Source organism: Hermetia illucens, chromosome 1, assembly GCF_905115235.1.
Source record: "Hermetia illucens chromosome 1, iHerIll2.2.curated.20191125, whole genome shotgun sequence".
In the NCBI taxonomy this organism is placed as follows: Eukaryota; Metazoa; Arthropoda; class Insecta; order Diptera; family Stratiomyidae; genus Hermetia; species Hermetia illucens.
Window position 1 is genome coordinate 197258566 of NC_051849.1, and position 24353 is coordinate 197282918.

Here is a 24353-nt window from a genome sequence, read left to right on the forward strand (position 1 = left end):
GAAAACCGCCGCTAACTGCAAAGTTTGCTGCATTCAGTGTGGATCTCACTGGGGTTACCAGCTTGTTCTCACCTTCCATCGAAAGTTCCACTTTCTTGGATATCGGTGCACTTGATGGTGTAACAACGCCTAGGTCCTAATTTCCAAGAAACTTTGGCTCCTTTCGCAGTAACTTCCGTTGTCATCAGCTGGAATCGTCCCAGGTTCTGATTCCACTTACCGGCGTTTGACCAGTTGCGTCCACATTACCAGTTTCCCTTTCTTCCGTTTTTCCGGGTATAGACGGAGAAAAAGGTTCCAACAAGCAACCCTGTAGTCCCTTCTCCCATGCGGCTGAAATTTCTTTCTGCTGAGCCGTTCTTCCCGGTTTTTTTTTGCCGTAGTTAGATTTCCAGTTCTTCTCATTAGGGAAGTTGCTATACTATCCTTCCTGGCTGACCACGCCGTAGACACCGAGTGCAAGTGGAGTGAGAAGGCTGTCCATCTCAGGTTTTTCCGTTAGGGAACGGTTGAATCTGGTGAGGACTCCAAAATTCGTGCCTCGGGGCGACCTGATTTCTCAAAGTCGCGGATGGATTCGAAGTCTGTGACTTCTTTCGACTTCGAGAGTTATAGTCTTTATGTGTTTTTGGACAATCTTAGGGTAGTAGTGAACTACCACAGGCTCCCCCACCATAACAAGGTGGTGTCCGAAGGAGAGAAGAAAGAGCGTTTCAAGAGATAAATCCCATACATCTTTGATATCTAAGAGATACAAACAATAAAGCTCTGTCATAGTCGCGTGTTCTTCGGTATTTTTTGAAAAGATTCAAAACTACCCTGTGGTTCAAAATTTTAAGTCTTTAAACAAACAAATTTTCCTGCCCATCTAGCCAAATAATGACTCCTATTCATTATCCAATTGTGCTGTCTAAATCATTAAAACCTTTCGATATGGTCAACATAAAAAGCTGGGTGTCAACCGAAAAAAGTTAATTTCGCTCAACTAAAGCAAGTTGCAAGACCTCATACGCAGTTTAGATAGATATAAATGGGAGCGATTTGGTAGACCCAACTAATCTGTTCTGAATTTTTAAATCTAATCATGTTCCGAAATCTATCTGTATTCCTCGTGTGTGCTTTCGCAGTGAGTTTTGTGATAGTTGAATAAATTTCATTTTCTAGCTCCCAATGATAACAATGGTTCCCTTTGATTTTAAGGTACAATGTTTGGCTGACCCGGACTGTTCTCAACGACCCAAGAAAGAAGTGAGAATATTTTCAAGTAAATTCCCATTTTCCTAGTTGTCTGACTTTTTCTTATTTAAAAGGATTTTATGAATTGTTGTGCGAAACCAGCTCCGTTTAAGGACGTTATGGCAAAGTGTAACGAGAAATTTCCCTTTCAAAAAGGCGAGCCGAACTTCGTGAGTATTCTAGGACGAATATCTTTTATGTATATATTTAATTTTCTTTTATGTTTCTCAAATTCACTTTTGAATTTTGCTCTCCTATTTCCGATTCCTTGAATTATTTTAATAAAATCTCATTTTCCTAGTGTCATGGCGAATGCGTCTTCAATGAAACAGGAATCTCTGTAAACGGTGTTATTCAGAAGGATAAAATTTCTGCAATACTAGGGGAGATGTATAAGGCAATGCCTGATTTCATTCCGGTGGCCACAAAAGCGGTTGAAAAATGTGACGAAACTGGTAAGTAGTTTTCTCCATTTTCTTTGAGTAGAGGAAAAATTATAAGAGACCCTTTGCAGTTCGCACTAAAATGGCGAAAATAATGGAGCATAAACCTGAAGGCGCTGATAAATGCAACCCTGTGCCTGCAGTTTATGGATTCTGCATTTTTGTTGAAACAATTGTTAATTGCCCAGCATCAGGTTGGCAAAATACTGACGATTGCAATCGTGCTAGGGAATTTATGAAGTCTTGCCCAATGCATCATAAGCAATGAATTTAAATTTATTGAGAATTACACTTGGTCATCATGTTTTAAATTTGTTTTAATATTATAACTGTAAAGAATTAAAAATAATCAAAAATACTAAAAAAAAGGCAGGGATCAAAGTGGCAGACAGAATAGTGGATTCTAGCGTGGAAGCAGCTGTTATCGAGCTGAATGTAGAGACTACCAGCTATAGTACTACTAACCCGAAGCATTCGGCGTCGGGGGTCCTCCTAAAAGCTGCTTAGACGACAAATAACCTCTGTAAACAGGTAAGCCGCGACAGCCGACTGACGAGGTACGAACTGCGATATTCCTTCAGCGACGGCCAGGAGTCACTTACGTGTGTGCGTTGGCGGATGATAATGCCGCTGGTGGCAAATTTGCACCAGAGGAGGAGGCCAGGCTATCGGAGATAAAGACGCCCTTCTCCAAATTTCAGTACGCCTACCTCAAAGCAAATCCACAGAAACCACTCTCCACGGCGTAATTATGTAGCACGATTCAGCATTATGCTCTAGCTGCTTTCCTGGATATAAAGGGAGTAATAACGATATCAAAGAAGCCCTAACCAGTATAAAATTGGAGGGTATCTTACGCATTGGATATTGTCCTCGCTAATTCAGCCTGATTTGGAAATAGAGCTGTGAGCACACATACGCCGCAGGGTGATGCCATCTCTCCGGTGTACTAGTTGATAGTGAAAGACGAAATACTACTCTATTATAAAGTATCTCGGTATAATCCTAGATCATCATCATCATCACCAACGGCGTAACAATCGCTATCCGCTCTAGGCCTCCCTTAATAAGGAATTCCAAACATCCCGGTTTTGCGCCGAGGTCCACCAATTCAATACCCCTAAAAGCTGTCTGGCGTCCTGACCTACGCCACCTTAGGCACGGTCTGCATCGTCTTCTTTTTCTATCATTTTTCAATCCTAGATCCTAAGTTAAATTGGAGATTGAACATAGAACTGAGGGTTCAAAAAACGTATGTAACTTCCTGCGGCTTCAAGAGGAGCTTTGCAAAAAAATGGCGATCGAGGACAGTTCTCTGAATGTATTTGCCATGATTCGTCCTATCCTAACGTATGCTTCTATTGGGAGGTAGCCGGCCCTGGGCGTGAATCTGCAAGCCTGCTCGACAGATGCTCTCAATGCACTTCTATATTGCTTCCTTCTAGACCGCCACATTAAATACGCTGTGGCCTGCAGTGCTGTCAGATACGTGAGCCCGGTTGTTGGATGACTAAACCCTACGGCCATGTTAATATCCTAGGCGAGTATCTCGGGAACTCTGGATATTTCCTACGGACAACGCCACATGCAAGTCGAACTTCTCGAAGAACTTGTTAACTTTCCAACCAGGAAGATCTTCTCCTGGTTCTTCTTCGCCGATGGATCAAAAATGGTCTGTGGCGTCGGAACGGGAGTTTTCTCGAATACACAGAACGTAGCCGAGTCGTATGGTCTCCCAGGATTCTCTACTGTATTCTAAGCCGAAATACTAACAATACTGGAAGCCTGTCGTTGGTTGGAACATAATCCGAGTTCCAAGCGTACCATAGCCATCTGACCCACCGCCAAGCGGTCATTAGGGTCTTGTGCTAAGTGGCAGCATCCTCAAGTGGCAGTACAATAGCGCGCTGAGCAGTCTGGGCTGCACGCTCAAAGTTACCTTTTCCTGAATTCTCTATCTCAACTATCTTGTGATTTACTCCGCCGCTACGCTCTTCAGTCTATGTTCCCCCTCCTTCTTTCGAATCCCTTCTGACAGTGCATGTAACCTGTCCCGCATCGCCTACCATTGCCCTTCTTACCCCTCTCCTTGTCATTGGAAAACTTGATGCCAATGTCGGACCTGGCTACCATGGTCTTCCAAACCTCTTTTTGCTCAAAACTATCCATCTCTATTCCTCTATTTCTTATTTTCAACAAAAGTCCCGAAGAGAATCATTTTACCGGCTTGAGGAAAGGGGCTCTCATCATCCCCGTGGCGATCTTACGCTTGCCGAGAATTACCGCCCCATTTCTCTCCTCTCCTCCTATTCCAAAATCCTGGAAAGATATGTCAGCGACTGGTTGTCTGTCCACTTTGGCCACCACGTAGTGAAAGAGCAACACGGTTTTGTTAAGTGTAGGTCCACTGCCTCCAACCTTCTTGATTTTAACAACTTTGTCGCCAAATGTCTAAATTCACGCAAGAAGTACATACCATTTACACTGACTTCGGTAAAGCCTTCGACACTGTAAATCACAAGGTACATCTATCCAAACTCTCGTCTCTAAGCGTTCCCATACCACTTGTTTTATGGCTTGCCTCTTACCTTTCCAACCAATTGTGCCACGTATCTTTTGACGGCTGCACTTCCCGCTCCTTCTCCCGTAAATTCGACTCAAGACCTCGGAGTCACTTTCGACAATAAGCTCCGCTTTGGCACCCACTGCCTCGAAGTCACCAATCGAGCAGCAGAATTGTCAGGCTTTATTCTTCGCTCCTCCTCTGATTTTGACTCCATCCAACCCTCCTTAGCGCTCTTCAATTCCCCCATGAGGAAAACTCTCGAGTACTGCTCCGTGATCTGGTCACCCTCCCGTAACTGTGATTGTCTTGCCCTTGAAAATGTGCAACGGATCCAACCGCCTATCATATTTGTTTTTAGAGTTAAAATGGAGCTACCCTAAGTCCGAGGATTGGCCTTGGTTGCAAGGGGCAAACTCATATTCTTGACGTAGTCACTCTTATGCACAAGTTTGAACATTTTTTCTCCAGCGACAAAACTAAAATATATTGTCAAATTCTATTGATACCAAAGGATCAAATAAATTTGCTGACTAAATGGCGGATTATATATAAGATTATATATAAAGCACGACATGTTGCCTATGTAGATCCTTAGAAGGTGTTCTTACCTAAAAATTCTCGGGTTCAATTTTGAAAGGACTATTTTCAGTATAGCATAAAGTAGAGTCCATGTACAGCGCTTACCAAATGAAGGTTGTTAAGAACCACAATTTCCCCGTACGATTTCATTAAATTACTGCCCCTTGTTACCATGAAGCTGTAAATAGTTATTCACAAGTTGCGGAAGGAACGGTTTGATTGGGATGATACGATTTCGAAGCTAGCGCTGAGCCGGTTCGCGAAGATATCTTCCTTGGAGTAGCTTAACCAAATCCGCATTTCGCAATCGAGCGAGTATGAGAAGGAGGAGGATACTATGGAATTAATTGGCTCCAGTGATTCATCTCGCGATATCTACCCCATGTGATAATTTATGTATGAAAATAAGCAACTGTTATATCGCTGCAAAGTTACATACCAACTACTATTTTTGACAATCAACGGGGTCATTTTATACCGAGACCCTTTTCCTCCGCTCCTTTTTTCTGCTCCTTTCTGCACTCGCCCCGCCTGTGTGTTGTTGATCTTTATGGGTTGTTTGTTTCCGTTCAGTATATCTACAGATAATTAGAGTCAGATCCCTAAACAAATGTCCTGGCCGTATGGGTACCGCGTTGGAGTCACGCAGCATGGTTCCACCAGCTCGAGACTCAATTCGCTTTGGACGTATCACAGTGGACGCCGCTAGCTTCAACCACGTGCTAGCCGGGCTAGATGAGGAGACTATTGAGCTTGTCACCGGCTTTCTTGAGGGCTGCTTCTACAAAAGTCCAAAGGAACAGGTCATAAAGCTCCTTTCAGTAAGTGAGACGGGCAAAGTTATCCACATAATGACAGAGAAAACGCTAGGTGACCGTGTGCCAAGCTAACTGCTGTGTGCAATGAAGCAGGTGGGTAATGACAAAGTCGACACCGAACTGTAACAGTTTTTGAGGTTCTAGAGGCTTCCGGAGAGCACACATGCCATCTCAGCAAGTGCGCAATCGGGGTCTTTGGACGCGTTAACCGCCACCGGGGGGAAAATCCATGAGGTCCACGCACGACCCGTAGTTGGCAAGGTGTCTCACGTACATCAAACCAGGTAACCCCACTTGCGACAGATGGGGGTAGCATTAACAGCCACCGTTTCTGAATTGCATTGCGTTCGGGATGTAGGACTAGATGAAGGTGTAGATCTGCCTCCCTAAATGGACAATCGGGTAGTAGGTTGTTAGCAAATTCCTCATCAATCCGAACGTATGCTGCAGGCTGGTAGGTTTGAGTCTAGGCCTTCAACAAGCGCTTTCTTAGCGCTTCATTATCGCGGATATCAGTGTTCTCACCTTGGGAGTGGATTTCCTGTACTACTTTGGATTACTAGTGAATCTACATAACAGTTTTCTCATTGACCCCACAACTTCCCTTAGGTCATCAGGAAGTTTTTCATCATGTGCGTCCACCACTCTTTCTATCGTTTTTGATGACGTTATCGACCCACGAATTCGCACACTTCTTCAAAAATACCGCAAGATTGCAACCAAGCCTAGTCTTGCTGAGCCTGTTAAGCATGATATTAAGCTCTTTTCTAAGGGGCATTCATTACCCCAGAAGCTCGTACTCGTACGGTTTCATGTGTTCTCTTACAATCATCGATGATTGGTTTACGCTATGGTAGTGAAAGATATTTCTGCACCACCTTGCGCCGAGACCTTTAGGAGTGGATTCCGGTGTGCCGGCAATTATAATCACTTATCAGGGGATGCAGACCGAGTCTTTCCTTTTCTTGGAGTTAGACAAAGTCTTTAACTTCAAACACCACCGGATAACCTTGTACCACTTGCAATCTAATAGGAAGATGGCACATGACGCTGAAAGCCGCTATAATGACCCAAAAACGACCTTGCGATTCGTTCTACTTCATCTCCGGACAGCCAATCGTGAATAATTTGCTACGTCCAGTGGAGCTGATATGCGGGGAAAACCTGAGACTCCTGAGCGACTCTGTACTCGATAGTAATTCGACACTCAACACCCCCGGTTTGCTGTGTCTGCTCAAGGAGAAAATGTTGAAGCTGAAGCCGCCACCATCCACCAACCAGAAAAATGCGAGATATCTTCAGAGGAGGCCGGGCAGTTGCACATGATATGCTCCCGTCTCTACCCACAATCCAGGATCGCTCATGGCGGTGTCTATGCCTAGCTGATCTAGACTTGCGTTTAGAGGATATGCCTGGTTTTTCAAAGCTCAGGCTCAGAGATGCATTCTGCAGGCACAATGGTTATAATTTGCGATCTTGAGCTTGTTCTTCCTAGGGCTCTTGTTCAGAGACGTATTCTCCAATCATAAGGGACGGAGGAGAAGGGTTGGGCCGGGAGTAAGTTGAAGAGCAGCGTAATCATCAACTGCCCGTGGGCAGGGTGAAAGTTGAAGGGAAAGGGTTTATCGCCGATACTTGTTTGCGATGTTACACTGGTATGTCGATAATGTGCGTGATGGTTGCCATCTTTTTGCGATTAAAAATTAAAATACTTTTCTGTGTAAATCACTTCACAAGGAAATTCACGAGGATTTTCCGTTTTTCAGCATGATCTTCTTTCAGCTCTATACATTTCGCCAAGCGTTTTCCTAATTTTCCTAAACTGTAACCGTAACCCTGCCCGCCGAATTCACCGCTCTTGCCTTCGTCGGACCACCCATATCTCTAATAACCCACGTTTTAACCATTTATTTGTCTCCTGAGTGTAACAGTGATTCTACGTTTCGTCCAGCAGTAATATATCGATGCAGAAACAGACGATTCTGATGGAAATACGCCGATGCTTCCTCAGAGTCTGTTATAGAATTGCGTTTATTCTCTGCTGACAGCATTTTTTTTCGAAAACACTATACACTGCACAAGAACAAATCATGCAGAATGTTCGTCTTGCGGCCAATTGTTTGAATTTGTATGGTAGAAGAAAAGCATTGCATATGCTTGACGTTTTTCAATTACTTGATACTTACTTGATGATGATGGTTAGTGACGTCTATTCTATGCATGGTATAGGGAAGCATTCACAATGATGTTCCGTGTGACACCTGTACCTGTGAGATCAAACATTACCCGCAACTTAATTCGTCGAACATTGAAAACCATATCGTAGATTTTGTCAATCTTTTCGGAAATTATCATATCCACTCGCTTGTAAATTCATTTATTCAAAGCAGAAAGACAGGGGCAGTTGTGGCATAGCTTTCGCCCTAATCATCTCTCCATCTCTTTCCCTATATCTTTCAGTATTAAGCCTTTGAAATATGTGTTTACTTATTGGTTGAAATCAGTTTTCGTTGCCATCTCTTGTATTATCTAAATACTTATTGAATGCTCCTCGTATTTTGAAAATTAATAATAATCGTTGGCGCAACAATCCATGTTGGATCAGGGCCTTGAAGTGTGTTAGAGCACTTCATTCAAGACCGTAACGGTACACTAGGAGGCAATGTGGTCAGCATTGCGCTCGCCCGAGATTATTACCATGATTTGACTCAGGTATTCATTCACAGCTGAGTCGACTGGTATCCGACGTCAAATCACGATACAAATTCCACTGCCACCAGCGAGATTTGAACCGCGACCTTCCGTACGACAGCCTTGCGCTCTAACCACTCAGCTATCCGGACACACTTTTGAAAATTAAATTCTTTAATTTTCATCTCGTGCACCACTACCATAAAGTTCCCCTCACTCAGTTCTGAAAATAGTTTCACCTTACATTTTTGTAATGCTATTGCTTTCGTTGAAACAGCTGGATGTACCATTAAGACAATTGATTTCAAATTTCTTTGGCCGCTCTCCAACCATAACTGACGAATAAAATGTAACAGAGGTGGATTTTGCTGTAGTGATCGCGGGCGTCCAAGGTTCTCTCTGTGCTGGTTTGACCGTATGAGCAAAATGAAACGCGGTAGATTTGAAAAATCTGTAATCTAGAAGATTTCAAAACCTCATATGCTCTGTTGATTCTATTACGCAATGTTTCTTCTTAGTAGCCCTGGAACCCAATGAAATGATCCGGGAGTAGTAACATTTGAGATAATGCACAAAAGACACAACGTCGAAAGTGTCGAATTGAATCTTAGCGATAAATTTCAAATTTCAACCTCCAATTTCTGGGAAATGTTTCGACCTTTAGTATGATGTTAAGTATGTACTTTAGACAGATGGCAGCACATGGGAAATTGGAAATTTAGATTAGATTAGATTAGAAAGCTGCCAAAATTTTGGGAACTGGTAGACACGCAGAAAGAGACAGAACATTTGGAAAAAGGATATGATCAAATTATTTTTTTCTAACACACAGACACTAAAGCGCTGAAATATTTGCCATTTTCGGCAATATTTTTTAAAAAGTCAAGTCTTTAATGCAAACAAATTTTCCTGCCCATCTACCCAAATAATGATTCATTATCCAATTGTGCTGTCTAAATCATTAAAACCTTCCGATGTGATAAACATAAAAAGCTAGGTGTCAACAGAAAAAAGTTAATTTCATTCAACTAGTTAAAGTTGCACGAGCTCATACCCAGTTTAGATAGATATAAACGGGAGCACTTTGGTAGATCCAACTAATCTGTTCTGAATTTTGAAATCTAATCATGTACCGAAATCTATCTGCATTCCTCGTGTGTGTTTTCGCAGTGAGTTTTGTGATAGTTGAATAAATTTCACTTTCTAGTTCCCAATAGCAATGGTTCCTTTGATTTTAAGGTACAATGTTTGGCCGACCCGGACTGTTCTCAACGACCCAAGAAAGAAGTGAGAATATTTTAAAAGAAATTCCCATTTTCCTAGTTAGTTATCTGACCCTTTTTTATTTAAAAGGATTTTATGAATTGTTGTGCGGAACCTGCTCCGTTTAAGGACGTTATGGCAAAGTGTAACGAGAAATTTCCCTTCCAAAAAGGCGAGCCGAACTTCGTGAGTAATCTAGGACGAATATTTTACATGTATATATTTAATTATTTTTACGTTTCTCAAATTTACTTTTAAATTTTACTCTCCTATTTCCGATTCCTTGAATTATTTTAATTAAATCTCATCTTCCTAGTGTCATGGCGAATGCGTCTTCAATGAAACACGAATCTCTGTAAACGGTGTCATTCAGAAAGATAAAATTTCTTCAATACTAGGAGAAATGTATAAGGAAATGCCTGATTTCATTCCAGTGATCACAAAAGCGGTTGAAAAATGCGAAGAAACTGGTACGTAGTTTTCTCCATTTTCTTTGAGTAGACGAGAGATTACAGGAGAACTTTTGCAGTTCGCAATAAAATGGCGAAAATAATGGAGCATAAACCTGAAGGCGCTGATAAATGCAACCCTGTGCCTGCAATATATGGATTCTGTATTTTTGTTGAAACAATGGTTAATTGCCCAGCATCAGGTTGGCAAAATACTGACGATTGCAATCGTGCTAGCGAATTTATGAAGTCTTGTCCAATGCACCATAAACATTGAATTTAAACTTGTTGAAACTTACACTTTCCGTTAATGTGTTTTTTACAGAACATATCATGTTGAAATTAAATTTGATTGAATATTACAACTATAAATGGTTTGACAATTTGAAATAATGAAAAATACCAAAAAACGCTAAGTACTCTCATTCTCTACAATCTCGTGGTCAAATTATGTGACTCAAAAATCCTGGTAGGAGCATTTATAAAAGAGGTGAGTAGAGTGCTGTAATTTTACTCCTGTTCACTCTTGTGGGGAGCATAGGACATCCAGACAGTCTCCTCTTCCTTTTTAAAGTTTTTCCTCATTTCATTTTCAATGAGACTATGGTTCAACCACATTGCGTAAGTGATAAGTCTTCAGTAGGGGAACAAACACCAAGCCGAAAATAAAGATTCATGACCATTCGGAACTCGAACCAGGGATCTACTGCGGATAAATGAATGATGGTTTTTCGAAGACGAACTCGGTGAAATTCTGTGCTAGATCGTCCTGCTTGTGATACAGGACTTAATTTTGGTACACAACACAAGGTTAAATTTTCAATTGCGATTCATCATTATCTAGGCCTGCCTTACTAAAGAACTTCAGGTATTCTGTTTTCGTGCCGAGGTCCTCCAATTCGATATCCTTAACAGCTTTCTGGTGTCTTGGCTTACACCATCGCTCAAGGGTCCGCCTCGTCTTCTTTTTCTACGATAGACGTTGCCCTTATAGACTTTCAGCGCTGGCTCATCCTCAACCTATTGAGCTGGATTTTCTCCACTACCAGGCGGTTATGTTATCGCGTATAAGTTTCGTCGTTATGTAGACTACGAAATCGTCCATCCTTTTGTAGGTGGCCAAAAAATCTTCAGAGGATTCTTTTCTCCAACGCAGCCAAAAATCCAAGTCTACGAGTAATTTCGGATTTACTTCGCATGGGAGGGCATCGCCTTGTCTGAGATGTTGTTGATGTCGAATAATATCAGTGCAACCTTGGTGAAGTGGTGTTCCACAACGGGTGTTCGTTGTCTTTGACCTATCAGCGAACGTCTCAAATCCAAAGTTTTCGGGAGTGTCGTTCGCCCTGTCACTCTGTATGCTTCTGAGTGTTGACCGACTGAAAAAGGCAATGAACGGCACCTCATGGTAATTGAGACGAAAATGCTGCTTTGGACCAGAGGTGTAACGCGCTGTGATCACATGAAAAATGGGTTTATCCGTGATCGGTTTATTGCAAGGGAGGCGTTGTCGATGGCATGGTCACGTAATTCGCGCTAATGAGAATTCATCTGCCAAAATTGGTCTGAATATCAAAGTCGATGGGAAATGATCTGGAGGCCGGCCTGAACAACGGTGCCTCGATAAGCAGAGTTGTGATTTGAATGCCTTGCAACTCCATTCAGACTAGGCCTTGAACACAGGAAAATGGCGCAACCGTTCAAGACGTACCGAGCCAGCATCAGAACAGGACAAAGGCCGAAGAAAAAGAAGGAGTCTTGATAGCATTTCAAATATCAAAGGGATTTTAGACGTTTTCCATATGATGAAACTTTTGTCTAAGTGAATAAGATCAGGATATTTGGTCTCGATATATACTACATGTCGTATATGCCATTGAGACCGGTAGAATGACATGTCTGCTGTTCAAGGTGAAATCAATGTGCAAATGACATGTCTGCTGTTTAACGTGAATCAATGTGCAAACTGTACTTCCTCATCATGCCAGCCGGTATCAACCACCTTCCAGATGCTCTTGAAGGTTCTACGATGCCGTTTTATGGTTTAAAGGAGCACTTTGCATGATCGCATTATCAGCAAACGTTTTCGGAAATATCGGCCGTAAGCAACTGCCTCAGTAGGAGCTTACAAGCTATCAACGTTTAATCTTTCATATAATCATTATTAAGGATCATTATGATCCACCACAATGGCCGATCATAATGATCCTTGTCCAAACCGGCTCTGATACACTGGGCAAAGTTGCTGGGTGGTCCAGTAGCGAAGGCGACTGGCAGTGAAAAAGGGAGTGACACCGTAGAGGCGAAGAGTCCGGGCAGCAAAACTTCTGGAAGAGAGGCAAAGAGGAACTGGAGAAAAACCATATTGCCAATGGAGTCCCTATTTGCGCAAAACGCATTGCTCTCAGCCCATCAGGGGGGGGGGGGGAGTAAACAATCGACAAATGGAGGCTAGGGAAAAACAATGTGGATCTTCCGGCAAGGACGCAGCGAGAAGAATTCTGTGGGGGTAACCAAACGGACGAAGCAGCAGCGAAGCAGCCAAAGAAAAATACAAGGGGCAAACCACGGTCGGAGGCCATTCTCATTAAGTCGAACAAAGGGAGATTTTTCGCGGAATTTCTTCGGGAAGTCCCCAACAACGCCAAACCAGAAGATGTTGGAGTAGATATTAAATCTATCCGGCGATATACTTGTCGAGCTTGGGTTGACGACCAGAAAAAATAGTACGTTTTGCGAGACAGTTCAGAGCATTCGAGGCGCGAAAGCAGTAGTTTCCACCCTAGAAACTATATGCACCCTTGAAATAAGGGATCTGGATTGTCTCACTAAGACAAAAGAGGTGAAGGAAGCTATAAAACGGAATTACACAGATGTGAACAACTTTAAGGTGAGAGTAACATCTGTCAACTCCAGAGGAACAAAATTAACCATTGTCACTGTCCCTGAGAAGACAGTAAGCCAATTTCTTCATTGAAAATAAAAAAACCGGTGGATCATTTGTAAAATAAGGCGAATGACAGTTCGAACCCGCTGTTTTAAGTGCTGGGCATGCGGACATAAGACAAGGGTTTGCAAAAGGCAGGACAAAAGCACATTGTGTTACAGATAACTTACCGCAGTTTTTTCTAGAGGGACAGATGAGCAACAAAACCCAGGTGCAGACAGAAGATACAATATATAAGATATAATATATAACATTTCATTCAACACTGAGCCTTATCACGGCAGCCTGTAACATAATGCAACGACTAACAAAATGAAACTGCGTCTTGGGAAGTTATCTGCTTATTGGTGGACGGCTAAAATTGTAAGCCTACGCGGGAATTGCCTCACACTTCGGCGGATTGCTCAGCATGCAACAGGTCAAGACGCGCGGTGAAGGAATTGTGGGGGCCCTCTTTTCTGCCCTCCCAAAATCAACCTGGCGCTGGATGAAGGTAGGAGTACTGAAGAATGCCCGCTCTTCACTGTAAAGGAACTAGAGAAGGCGGCCTTGTCCATTAAAGATAAAAAACACCAGGATTGGCATTCTACGCATGTTTGACAGCTTTAGTTTTTCCCCTCCCGCTGAAAGTCGGCGAGACCTGTCCGTGCCGTCTTCGTATCGTCCGCTCAGTATGTTAGGCACAGCAAGGAGTTGCTTGAGAAGTTCATCAAGCTGATACGTGCTGCGGAGATTACCCACCAGCACAATAGGATTTTACAACAGGACGATCCACAATTGATGCGATTGAGGAGGTTGTCCAACGGTGAAATTGGCTGAGGCCCGCAATTCAAACTGTGAGCGATTGATGCTCTTTGTGCCCCTAGATGAAAGAAACGCCTTAAATTCTGGGTGGTGCTGACACATGAGACATTGGAAAATCGTTTCCATGTTGCAGGCTACCTCTTGCAGATATTGAAGGATTATTTATAGAACCGTGCTATGTTCTACGAAGCCCGGGAAGAACAGCCTAAAATGCAGGTGACATCGGGGGCGGCCAGGGGTCTATCCTTGGTCAGGACCTTTGGAACGTCTTATACGACAGCTTTCTATGACTCGAGATGGGTGATGAATTCCATTGGGTCGGGTACAAGGATGGTGGTGCTCAGGTACGGTTGAGCAAACTCAGCGCACCCTGCGTCATGCGGCGAGTAAGCAGATGGATGGCTAAATCTGGATTCTTCCTGGCTCTGGAGAAAACCGAAGTCGATGTCCTGATCTAGGAGAGGGTTCTCACAGTCCCCCCTATTGAGGTTGGTGAAACAATGTTCTTGTCGAAGCCGGCGGTGAAATACCCCGGTTGAAACATGCGACGAAACTGGTACGTAGTTTTCTCCATTTTCTTTGAGTAGACGGGAGATTACAAGAGAACTTTTGCAGTTCGCACTAAAATGGCGAAAATAATGGAGCATAACCCTGAAGGCGCTGATAAATGCAACCCTGTGCCTGCAATATATGGAGTCTGCATTTTTGTTGAAAAAATGGTTAATTACCCAGCATCAGGTTGGCAAAATACTGACGATTGCAATCGTGCTAGGGAATTTATGAAGTCTTGCCCAATGCATCATAAGCAATGAACTTAAACTTGTTAAGAATTGCACTTTTGGTTAATGTGTTTCACAGAACATATCATGTTGAAATTAAATTTGATTGGATATTACAACTATAAATGGTTTGACAATTTGAAATAATGAAAAGTACCAAAGTACTATCATTCCCTACAATCTCGTGGTGAAATTATCAAAAATCCTGGCAGGAGCATTGATAAAAGAGGTGAGTAGACCGCTGTAGTTTTACTCCTGTTCACTCTTATGGGGAGCATAGGACATTTACACAGTCTCCCCTTCCTTTTTAGGGTTTTTCCTCTTTTGATTTTCAATGAGACTGTGGTTCAGCTACATCGCGTAAGTGATAAGTCTTCAGTAGGGGAACAAACACGAAGCCGAAAATAAAGATTCATGACCATTCGAAACTCGGACCGGGAGCTATTGCGGATAAATGGCTGATGGCTTTTCGGCGACGAAATTGGTGAAATTCTGTATTGGATCGTCCAGTTCGGAACTAAATACAGGGTTGAATTTCCAATTGCAATTCATTTTCATCTTCTACGGCGCAACAACCGGTATCCGGTCTAAACCTGCCTTAATAAGGCACCGCAAGCATTCTGGTTTTGCGCCGTCAAATCGATATCCTCGAAAGTTGTCAGGATTCCAGGTCTGCGCCATCGCTCTATTCCACGCTGGGTCTGCTTCCTCTTCTTTTTCTACCACAGATATTGCCCTCATATACTTTCCGGGCTGGTTCATACTCGCCCGTAAAGCTTAGGTGACCCGCCCACCTCAAACCATTGAGCCGGGTTTTATACACAATCAGTCCAGTCCAACCAGACGGTCATTGTATCACTCATAAACTTCGTCGTTATATAGGTTACGGAATCGCCCATCGTCATGTAGGGGGCCAAAAATTCTTCGGAGGATTCTTCTTTCAAAGGCGGCTAAAAGTTTGCAATTTTTCTTGCGAAGGACCTCTGAGGAATACATAAGGACTGGCAAAATCATTGTTTTGTACAATAAGTAAGTTCTGACCTTATGGTAGGACGTTTTTAAGGTTTTGTGTAAGACAAAACCCTATTAAAATCGGTTTCCTGTCTATCCTTTTTTTCCAGAGGTGGAAGTCTTCCAAAGACCCTGGTACTCATGTTCCAGCGTATGGGATTTTTACTCCTTAACTCCTGTTCTCTTCTCCGCTCAACCACCACAAAGTTTTTCATCGCCGGGTGGACATGGCTCTAGCCTCTCCCTTTGCCCGTCGATTGCATTCGTAACCGCGCCTTTCTCGTCTCCTCTGCCTCTCTTAATCTGAACTGAATCCGCCCTATCATGTTGTTCACTGCATTCCAGCTCTCCTGGCCTGCAAGCATTTTTGCAATTATATTTTCCGGTGTTAATGTCACTTCCAATGTCTCCTCCAGACTCTTCTTTTTCTCACCGAATCTAGGGCAACGGAAGAAAACAGGCTCCGGGTCCTCTGAAATACCATCGCAGGAGGTACAGTTGGGTGAAGTGTCCAGTTTAAACCTATAGAGGTATTTACGGTAACTGCCATGTCCCCGTGAGAAACTGCGGGAGATCATAGGTTATTTTACCATGCGTTTTCTGCGTCCACACCTTGATGGTGGGAAACAATCTGTGGGTCCATTGACCCTTTTTCGCCTATTGGCACCGTTGCTTAAGGATTCCTTCCTTTCGGCATTTTTCATTTGCCGATCAGAGGAAGAATTGGGTCCATCATAGATACGAGCCAACTTATCGGCCAAAATGTCGATCGGCATAATTCCGGCTACTGCATAGGCCGCTTCATTCGAGATGCTTCTATAACCACAGCACACCCTTAGGGCGGTATTTCTATCCACCGTACTGATCTTTTGATCATTGCATGCGGTATGCAATGCAGTTGACCAAATTGGTGCTGCGTAAAGCAGTGTAGACCTCACCACTCTAGCTATAATCAGTCTACGAGTGCATTGCGGGCAAGATTTGGCATCACCTTTGTCAGATCCATGCTAACATTGGACGCATTGGCGCAAATGTATTACAAGTGCTGCTTGAAATTCAACCTAGCATCTATCATCACTCCAGGGTATTTAATTACTGGCTTTGAAGCGAAGATGTGCTTCCCAATTCTGATACGGGTGGTGGTTTCCTTACGCCGCTTCGTGATAAGCACCGCCTATGTTTTCACCTCCGCGAGTACAAGACCTGTATCTTTCAGCCACCTCTCGTATAAATATAATTCCATATCCCCCAGATCTTTTGCAACAACAATCACCGCTATGTCGTTGACGTAACCTACTATTGTGGCCCTGCTAGCAATTGGGACATTGAGGGCATAATTATACATGATGTTCCACAATAGTGGTCCTAACACAACAACAATGAGACAATGTATTCTGTGGTTCCATTGGCTGTGTCTATCTGTTAAGTAGCTATGGACTAGCGCAGTTAAGTAACTGGGTACACCAATCACCAACAATGATTTCCTTATAAGGTTCCACCAGGCACAGTTGAATGCACGTCAAGGGTAATCACAGCACAATACTTGCTAGTGCCATCCCTTCTGTGCATTACATTTTCAACTAAACTAGCGACCAGTTTGATAGTGTCGACCGTTGATCTGAGCGTACGGAAACGCAATTGTAGGTCTGATAAGCCTCCCAGACTTTCTACAGCCAGGAGCAATCTGTTGTAGATTATTCTCTCTAACATTTTCCCCATAGTGTCCAAAGGATATATAGGCGTGTAGGAAGATGGTTTACCTGGAGGCTTACCAGGTTTAGGTAACAACACTAACCTTTGTTTTTTCTATGTCCTAGGAAAGATCCAATTCGCTAAGTATGCTTCAAAAAACTCTACGAATATGTCTGACCTCGACTTAATGGCCAGCTTAAGGATTTTGTTTGGTATGCCGTCGATGCCGGGCGTTTTGTTGTCTCTCAGTCAACCGCAAATCTCCAGTACTTCTTCAGTCGTTACTGGGGGTATTACAGCCACATCTAAAGATGTCTGCAGACTGTAACCCCTTGTGTTCTCCTGAGGGAACAAACCCTGAACGATTTTTAGTGGGAGATCGGGACATGTAATTTATGGAGCTGCCTGACCTCTAAATCTCCGCATCACAATCTTGTAGACGCTTCCCCATAGGTCTATATTCGCCTCTGCGCAGAGCTGCTTGAATCAGTCCCTTTTGCTTCGCTGTAGAGCCAACTTCCAGTTTCTTCGGGCTTCCGGCAAAGTCGCTGTCTCACCTCGTGTTCAATTCTACCCTTTGCTCTCTGAGCCTCTCGTCTGATCCAATGGCACGCCGACCGAAGATCTAACAATTCACTATCCCACCAGCAGTTGGGCCTTCTATTGGGGAAAGTATAACGTCACTTACATCGGCATTGTGAATCACTTTCTTCAGGGCCTGGTTAAAAAGGACGCATGATAGGGTCGTAGACCGTTATTGATGTCGAATGTGATCCTGCTGCTTTTATCTGGCCTCGCACATTGTTCAGGGCCAGCCTCGTCAGTCTTATCAATTTCGTCGGGATACCAAATTCTCTTATAGTCGTGTACAGTTTTACCCTGGCTTTGCTATACTAGGGGGCTTTAAAGTCTTTTAAAAAATGGTGCAGCTGCTTTCGATGTTACTTCATCGAGATCCTTACACTGTATGTAGATCTTATGTTTTGCGGCACGCACCGCCGCATTCTCCCAAGTGAATTTTTGACTTGAATGCCTACACTGGATCTTTTCAGTTCGAATATGATATCCGTTTTTTGAGTTCTTCGGATTCTGTACACATTTCCGCTCAGATCTTTTAGGTCGGAATCAGCTTTGGCTTTTCTGAGTGTCTCCGCGTAGGGGAGATTATCCTTACTGGTGATAATAGTCATCCATCGTTTTCACTCGTCTTGGGTTTCGCAACGCTGGCTGACTTTCCCACATTCACTGTATGCTTTCCTCCTTCTGAGGTATTTGTGCTGATCTTCAGAATTGCCTGTCCGCCTTTTTTCTCTTAGGCGCCTGCTGATTATTTAGAGGATCCCCCTATTTTTCGCGTACACGCTTATTTCGCGTGATTCATTCGAAGTACGGTTAGGCATCACTTGGGTCGCCCGTGAAACTGTTGGCACAGCAGGGTTCGGGTATCCTTAGTATTCTTTTCCTCCATCTGTGATCTATTATAGAGGACTCTAATAGCCCTCATCATATTCTTTATGGTTAGGTGCACGTGTGCTTGCATTGGTTACACTCGGACACTCCTTTTATATGCTCCTTCATTTCTGGCGTTTGTTAACCTTGCCTGTCCTTACCCTTTACTTCCTGCTGCCGCGCATCTTGAACATATGCGGTGGGTGTTATCACAGTTTTAGTGGTCCAATCTTCAGCCTTCAGTTCATCTATGTTTGGTCTTGTTACCGGTGTTCTCGGTAAGGTCGTACTTCGCTTGAATACCTTCTTCTCCAGATCTAATTCACTTGTTGCATTATATGCCAAGGTGGCCAAGTTATCCACCTCCGAGGCACTGCGGTCGAGGGACGACGACCGGGAGCCGGCTTGTTCACTCCCAAAAGCTACCGGTGTTGGGGTTCGATTCCCTGCGCCGTAAGTTTCCTCCTTCTCTCGTCATCCATGGTGGTTTTATGCTCCGGATATCCTTCCCATAGCGATTTTGGTCCACGCGTCAGAGATGAGCAAACACTAGCCCATACAAAGTTAGAAAAGGAAGTGCATGAACACATATTTACACATCAATAGGTATGCTCCTATCCGTCAACTGTAGTCGCGCCTGATGGGAGATCTGACAACTCCTTACAGGGTCTTTCTTTTTTTTGAGCAGGTGGAAATCTTCAAAAGACACTGGTCTGGACACACCAGCGTGTGGGATTTTTACCCACTAAAACCACTCCCAACTCCCTCCTTGCCCCGCGGAACCACCATAAGGTATTACATCATGGGGCGGAGTCAGCTAATTCTAGCTTAGTCGCCTTTCTTCTATACGCGGCGCACGTGACCGTGCTTTTCTGCTTTCCTCTGCCTTTCGCAATTTATCTTGAATCGATGCGATCATGGAGTTGACCGCATCCCAATTCTCTTGATGTGCTAGTATTTTCGGCACCAGATTTTCTGGTACCAGCACCTCTCCTAGAGTCTCCTCTAGATTCCTTCTTTCTTCCACAAATCTCGGACAGTGGAAGAATACATGCTCTGGGTCCTCTGGGACTCCATCACAATTTGGACAGTCGGGTGAGGTCTCCAATTTAAACCTGTGCAGGTATTGAAGATATCCTTCATGTCCCGTGAGAAACTGGGTGAGATTATAATTAATCTCACCGTATCGTCTCTCCAACCACTCCTTGATCGCAGGAATGAGCCTGTGAGTCCAACGACCCTTTCCCGAGCGTTCCCACCGCTCTTTCCATCTATTTATGGATCTCTCCCTTTCAGCGTTCTTCGTCTGCAATAAGGGAGAGATTGGCTTCGCATGGTATATATTCGCCATTTTATCTGCCAAGATGTCAATCGGCATCATTCCAGAGAAGACGAATGCTGCATCATCTGAGACAGTCCTGAAGGCTGAGCACACCCTCAGAGCTGTCCTCCTGTAGACTGTATTCAGTTTGCTAGTGTTAACTGACATTTGCAACTCCTCCCTCCAAACTGGGGTCGCATAGAGCATGATTCAGGTCACTACCCTGGCCATAAGCAACCTAGAGGTATGCCGTAGCCCTCCCACGTTCGGCATCATCCTCGCCAGAGCCATACTCGCAGTGGACGATTTATCACAAACGCACTGTACGTGTTGCTTATAGCTAAGCTTCTTGTCTATCACCACACCCAAGTATTTGATGGTCGGCTTGGAAGTGATGATATGATTCCCGATTCTAATACAGGCGTAATTTCTCATCCGGCGCTTAGTGATGAGGACCGCTTCGGTTTTTTCCTCCGCAAGCGTCAGACCAGAGCTCTCTAACCAGCATTTGACAGAACTGATTGCCTCGTTTGAGTATAACTCAGCATCTTCGAGATGCTTTGCGACAACAATCAGTGCTATGTTGTCAGCGTAACCCACCACCGTGGCTTCCTCCGGAAGGGGAAGATTAAGTATATCGTTGTACATGATGTTCCACAGTAGTGGGCCCAATACGGAGCCCTGTGGGGCACCCGCGGAAACAGCGTACTCCTGGGGTCCGTCATCGGTGTCATACCAGAGCCTCCTTTCAGTTAAGTAATTATCGACGATAGCAGCGAGATAGGCGGGAATACCAACCTTCGCTAGGGATTTGCGAATTAGATTCTAATTGGCCGAATTGAATGCATTTTTTACGTCCAGGGTTACCACCACGCAATATTTGCTGGTACTAACCTTTCCGTGGATTGCAGTAACCAATAACCAGTAACCAATTTGATGGCATCAATGGTTGATCTAGCTTTTCCGAACCCATACTGCCGATCTGAAAGGCTGCCTTGGCTCTCAACAACCGGGAGTAGTCTATTATAGATTACCCGCTCTAACATTTTCCCCACTATGTGCAAAAGACATATGGGTCGGTATGACGATGGTTCACCTGGAGGTTTACCAGGCTTAGGCAGAAGTACCAACTTCTGTCGCTTCCATGCCGCTGGAAATATTCCCTCGGACATGCACGCTTCGAACAACTCAGCGAACATGTCCGGTCTGGATTTCACGGCAAGTTTAAGGGCTTTATTCGGTACTCCGTCCACGCCCGGCGCTTTATTGTCTCCTATTCTACCGCAGATCTCCAGCAGCTCGTCTCTGGTAGCTGGCGAGATTGCCGTCACATTCAGAGGTGGCTGAAATGTGTCGACGTTCTCCTCTTGCTGGGGGAATGACCCCAGGATGATTTTCAGCAAGGGGGTGGGACACGTGGTCTGCGGAGATGAACGGCCTCTGAATCGTCCCATCACGATTCCATAAGCTCTTCCCCACAGGTTGACGTCCGGTTCTGAGCAGAACTCCTTAAAGCATTTCCTCTTGCTTCGCTGGATGGCGAGCTTGAGGGTTTTGCGGGCTGCCTTATAGGCGCACTCTTTCTGCCCCTGATCGACTCTACCTACCGCCCTCTGAGCCGCTCTTCTGGCCCGGTGGCAAGCTGATCGAAGATCGGTCAGCTCATCATTCCACCAGTAGTTTGGTCTCCTACTGGGGAATGAGCACCTCCTAGGCATGGACGCGTCACATGCTTTGGCGATGCATTGAGCCAGATGGACGGCTCTTTCCGTAGAGGCGCCTGCTTTATCAGGTTGATCTAACCACACCTCTGTGAAGGTCTGCTCATTCAAAGATTTTGCAGACCAGCCTGAAATCTTTTTCAGTTTCGGGTATGATAGCTCTTTGGCCTGAGGCTCGACACATGTTTCAAAGAAGATTGCCTGGTGATTGCTGTGGGTGTAGTGTTCGCTGACGCACCAGGACATACCACGCGCCAGCGAAGGGCGGACAAAGGTCCTTCGTTAGCCAAAACCATGTCCATCTGCGCGAAAGCTTCTATTAAACTGCGCCCCCTAGCATTTGATTCTCTGCTACCCCGCTCTAGGGCTCAAGCATTGAAATCACCAGCAATCACCTTTGGACTTCGTCCCCTTGCGTCGCAAACAAGATTATCAAGCATTTGTTCGAATTCAGACAGTGTCAAACTTGGTGGGGGGTAGCAGCTGTATACATATACACCACTTATTTTCGCCCACATAAAGCCACTGGCTGTCTGACTTGCAGTACATTGTATGGCCTGTCGGCCACAAGCCCATATCGCCGCTCCACCAGTCGAATCTGTGACCCATATGCCACCGTGACGGTTTCTATATGGTTCACTTACGATGGCAATTTCCATCTCAGATTCGAGCGTGGTCTGCTCAAGTAAATCCTGAGCGACCCTGCAATGATTCAGGTTTATTTGAATAAATCTCATTTTCCCATTGCAGTGAGCGCCTTCCTAAATTCCGGACATTTACTTCCGGCAATATGCCGGTTATCCTGTCCCTGTTTTACTTCGGATTCTTCGGATTCTGCTCACACTTCCGCTCAGATCTTTTAGGTCGGGATCAGCTTTGACCTTTCTGAGTATCTCCGCGCAGGATAGATTGCCCTTACTGGAGATAACAATTGCATCTGGACGAGTTCGTACTTTTGCTTTTCGTTTCGCTTTTTTGTTGGTAACTTTAGTCCATCCATCGTTTTCGTTTGTCTTAGGCTTCGCAACGCTGGTCGAGTTTCCTAGATTCGCTGTACGTTGTCCTCCTTCTGAGCTGTTGGTGTTGGTTTTCAGAATGTCCTGTCCGCCTTTTTTTCTCTTAGGCGCCTGCTGATTATTTCAAGGATCCTCCTCTTTTTCACGTACTCGCTTATTTCGCCGGGATTCGATGGTAGTATGATTAGGCGTCACTTGGGTCGCTTGTGATACTGTTGGCACAGCGCCGTTCGGCGTATCCTTATTATTCTTTTCCTCCATCTGTGATCTATTATAGAGGACTCTAATAGTCCTCACCATATTCTTTATGGCTTGGTGCACGTTGTGCATGTCCTTAATAAACTCGGACAGCTCAACTAGTTTTGCCCCAAGCTGGGTGAAGGGTAATTCCTCCGGATCGAGGCTCTGCTCCCTTGCCTGTACTTTATCCTTCATCTTCTTTGGCATTGGTGGAGATCTCAAAGTTGATGAGCTTCTTTTGAATGGATCTCTTCCTTGTTCCGGGAGCACCTCCTGCTGTTGAGCATCTTGAACATGTGCGGTGGGTGTTGCCATGGTTTTTGTTGTCCAAAAAGCTGCCTTTAGTTCATCTTTGTTTGCTCTTGTTATTGGTGTTCTCGGTAAGGTCGTACTTCGCTTGAACACCTCCTTTCCAGATTCAAATCACTTGTAGCATTATATGCCAAGGGGGCCAAGTTGTCCACCACCGAGGCATTGCGATCGACGGATATCGTACTGGGGTTCCGAGCCCCTGCACCGTAAGTTTCCTCCTTCACTCGTCTTCCATGGTGGTTTTATGTTCTGGGTATCCTTCCCATAGCCATTTTGGTCCGCGCACCAGAGATGAGCAAACACTAGCCCATGCACAGTCAGAAATGAAAAGTGCATGAACACATATTTACGCATCAATAGGTATGCCCCAATCCGTCAGCTGGGGTCGCGCCTGATGGAAGATCTGGCCACTCCTTACAGGGTCTGTCTGTCCGTCTGTCCGCATTTTTCTCGGAGGCGATTATAGCGATTGACATCAAATTTGATGAAAAGGTGGGAACTATTGACGCTCACGCATACAGTGAATTACATCCTCCTCCGTTGTATTTAAGAGCGGGTCCCCATGCATGCAAAAGGGGGCTGCACATTTTTTTCCACCAAATATAGTCATGTGGGGTATCAAATTAAAGGTCTCGATTAGTACTATCCGATGCCGTTCTTAGTTTTGATTTTTGTTGGAGAGCTGGCGAGTGCGAGGGGTCGATAAATTTCATCTAGGAAAATGGACAATTTCGGTGAAATGTTTCGATCTTTGTGTAGGTGTTATGTATGGACTTTAGACGATTGGGAGCATATGTGGGAAATTTAGATTAAGTCGATAACAAGGCTTCTGTGTAGCAGCGGATAGAAAGAGAAACAACATCTGGAAAAAGGAATTGCACATTTATCTGATCAAATTACTTCTTTCTAACATGCAGTGACAAAAAGTCTGAAAACGTCAAGTCTTTACTGCAAACAAATTTTCCTGCCCATCTACCCAAATAATGATTCATTCTCCAATTGTGCTGTCTAAATCA

At 44.3% G+C, this 24353-nt stretch overlaps 2 protein-coding genes across 3 annotated transcripts; both read left to right on the plus strand.

Annotated features, from left to right (window-relative positions):
* The first annotated feature begins 988 nt into the window (after nucleotides 1–988).
* On the plus strand, nucleotides 989–14625 carry LOC119661437 (general odorant-binding protein 66-like). 2 transcript variants are annotated; one of them, XM_038070783.1, is made up of 6 exons: nucleotides 989–1126; nucleotides 1201–1248; nucleotides 1311–1406; nucleotides 1538–1691; nucleotides 1751–1949; nucleotides 14611–14625. In XM_038070783.1, exons 1-5 carry the CDS (start codon nucleotides 1085–1087, stop codon nucleotides 1945–1947), a joined length of 537 nt encoding a protein of 178 aa, XP_037926711.1. In that variant the 5' UTR covers nucleotides 989–1084; the 3' UTR covers nucleotides 1948–1949; nucleotides 14611–14625. The 2 variants fall into 2 exon arrangements, with proteins under 2 accessions (XP_037926711.1, XP_037926710.1); XM_038070782.1 differs by lacking the exon at nucleotides 14611–14625 and having other exon boundaries at nucleotides 1751–1990.
* On the plus strand, nucleotides 9458–10337 carry LOC119661438 (general odorant-binding protein 66-like). The gene is made up of 5 exons (XM_038070784.1): nucleotides 9458–9502; nucleotides 9573–9620; nucleotides 9687–9782; nucleotides 9913–10066; nucleotides 10126–10337. Exons 1-5 carry the CDS (start codon nucleotides 9461–9463, stop codon nucleotides 10320–10322), a joined length of 537 nt encoding a protein of 178 aa, XP_037926712.1. The 5' UTR covers nucleotides 9458–9460; the 3' UTR covers nucleotides 10323–10337.
* Nucleotides 14626–24353: the final 9728 nt, after the last annotated feature.

What these genes read in the sequence shown, in the direction of transcription:
- LOC119661437 (XM_038070783.1), top strand. Translation starts at nt 1,085, where the DNA reads ATGTTCCGAAATCTATCTGTATTCCTCGTGTGTGCTTTCGCA. An exon ending in CTCAACGACCCAAGAAAGAA is followed by an intron (nt 1,249 to 1,310) that starts GTGAGAATATTT and finishes CTTATTTAAAAG; the next exon opens with GATTTTATGAATTGTTGTGC. An exon ending in TGAAAAATGTGACGAAACTG is followed by an intron (nt 1,692 to 1,750) that starts GTAAGTAGTTTT and finishes GACCCTTTGCAG; the next exon opens with TTCGCACTAAAATGGCGAAA.
- LOC119661438 (XM_038070784.1), top strand. Translation starts at nt 9,461, where the DNA reads ATGTACCGAAATCTATCTGCATTCCTCGTGTGTGTTTTCGCA. An exon ending in AAAAAGGCGAGCCGAACTTC is followed by an intron (nt 9,783 to 9,912) that starts GTGAGTAATCTA and finishes TCATCTTCCTAG; the next exon opens with TGTCATGGCGAATGCGTCTT. An exon ending in TGAAAAATGCGAAGAAACTG is followed by an intron (nt 10,067 to 10,125) that starts GTACGTAGTTTT and finishes GAACTTTTGCAG; the next exon opens with TTCGCAATAAAATGGCGAAA.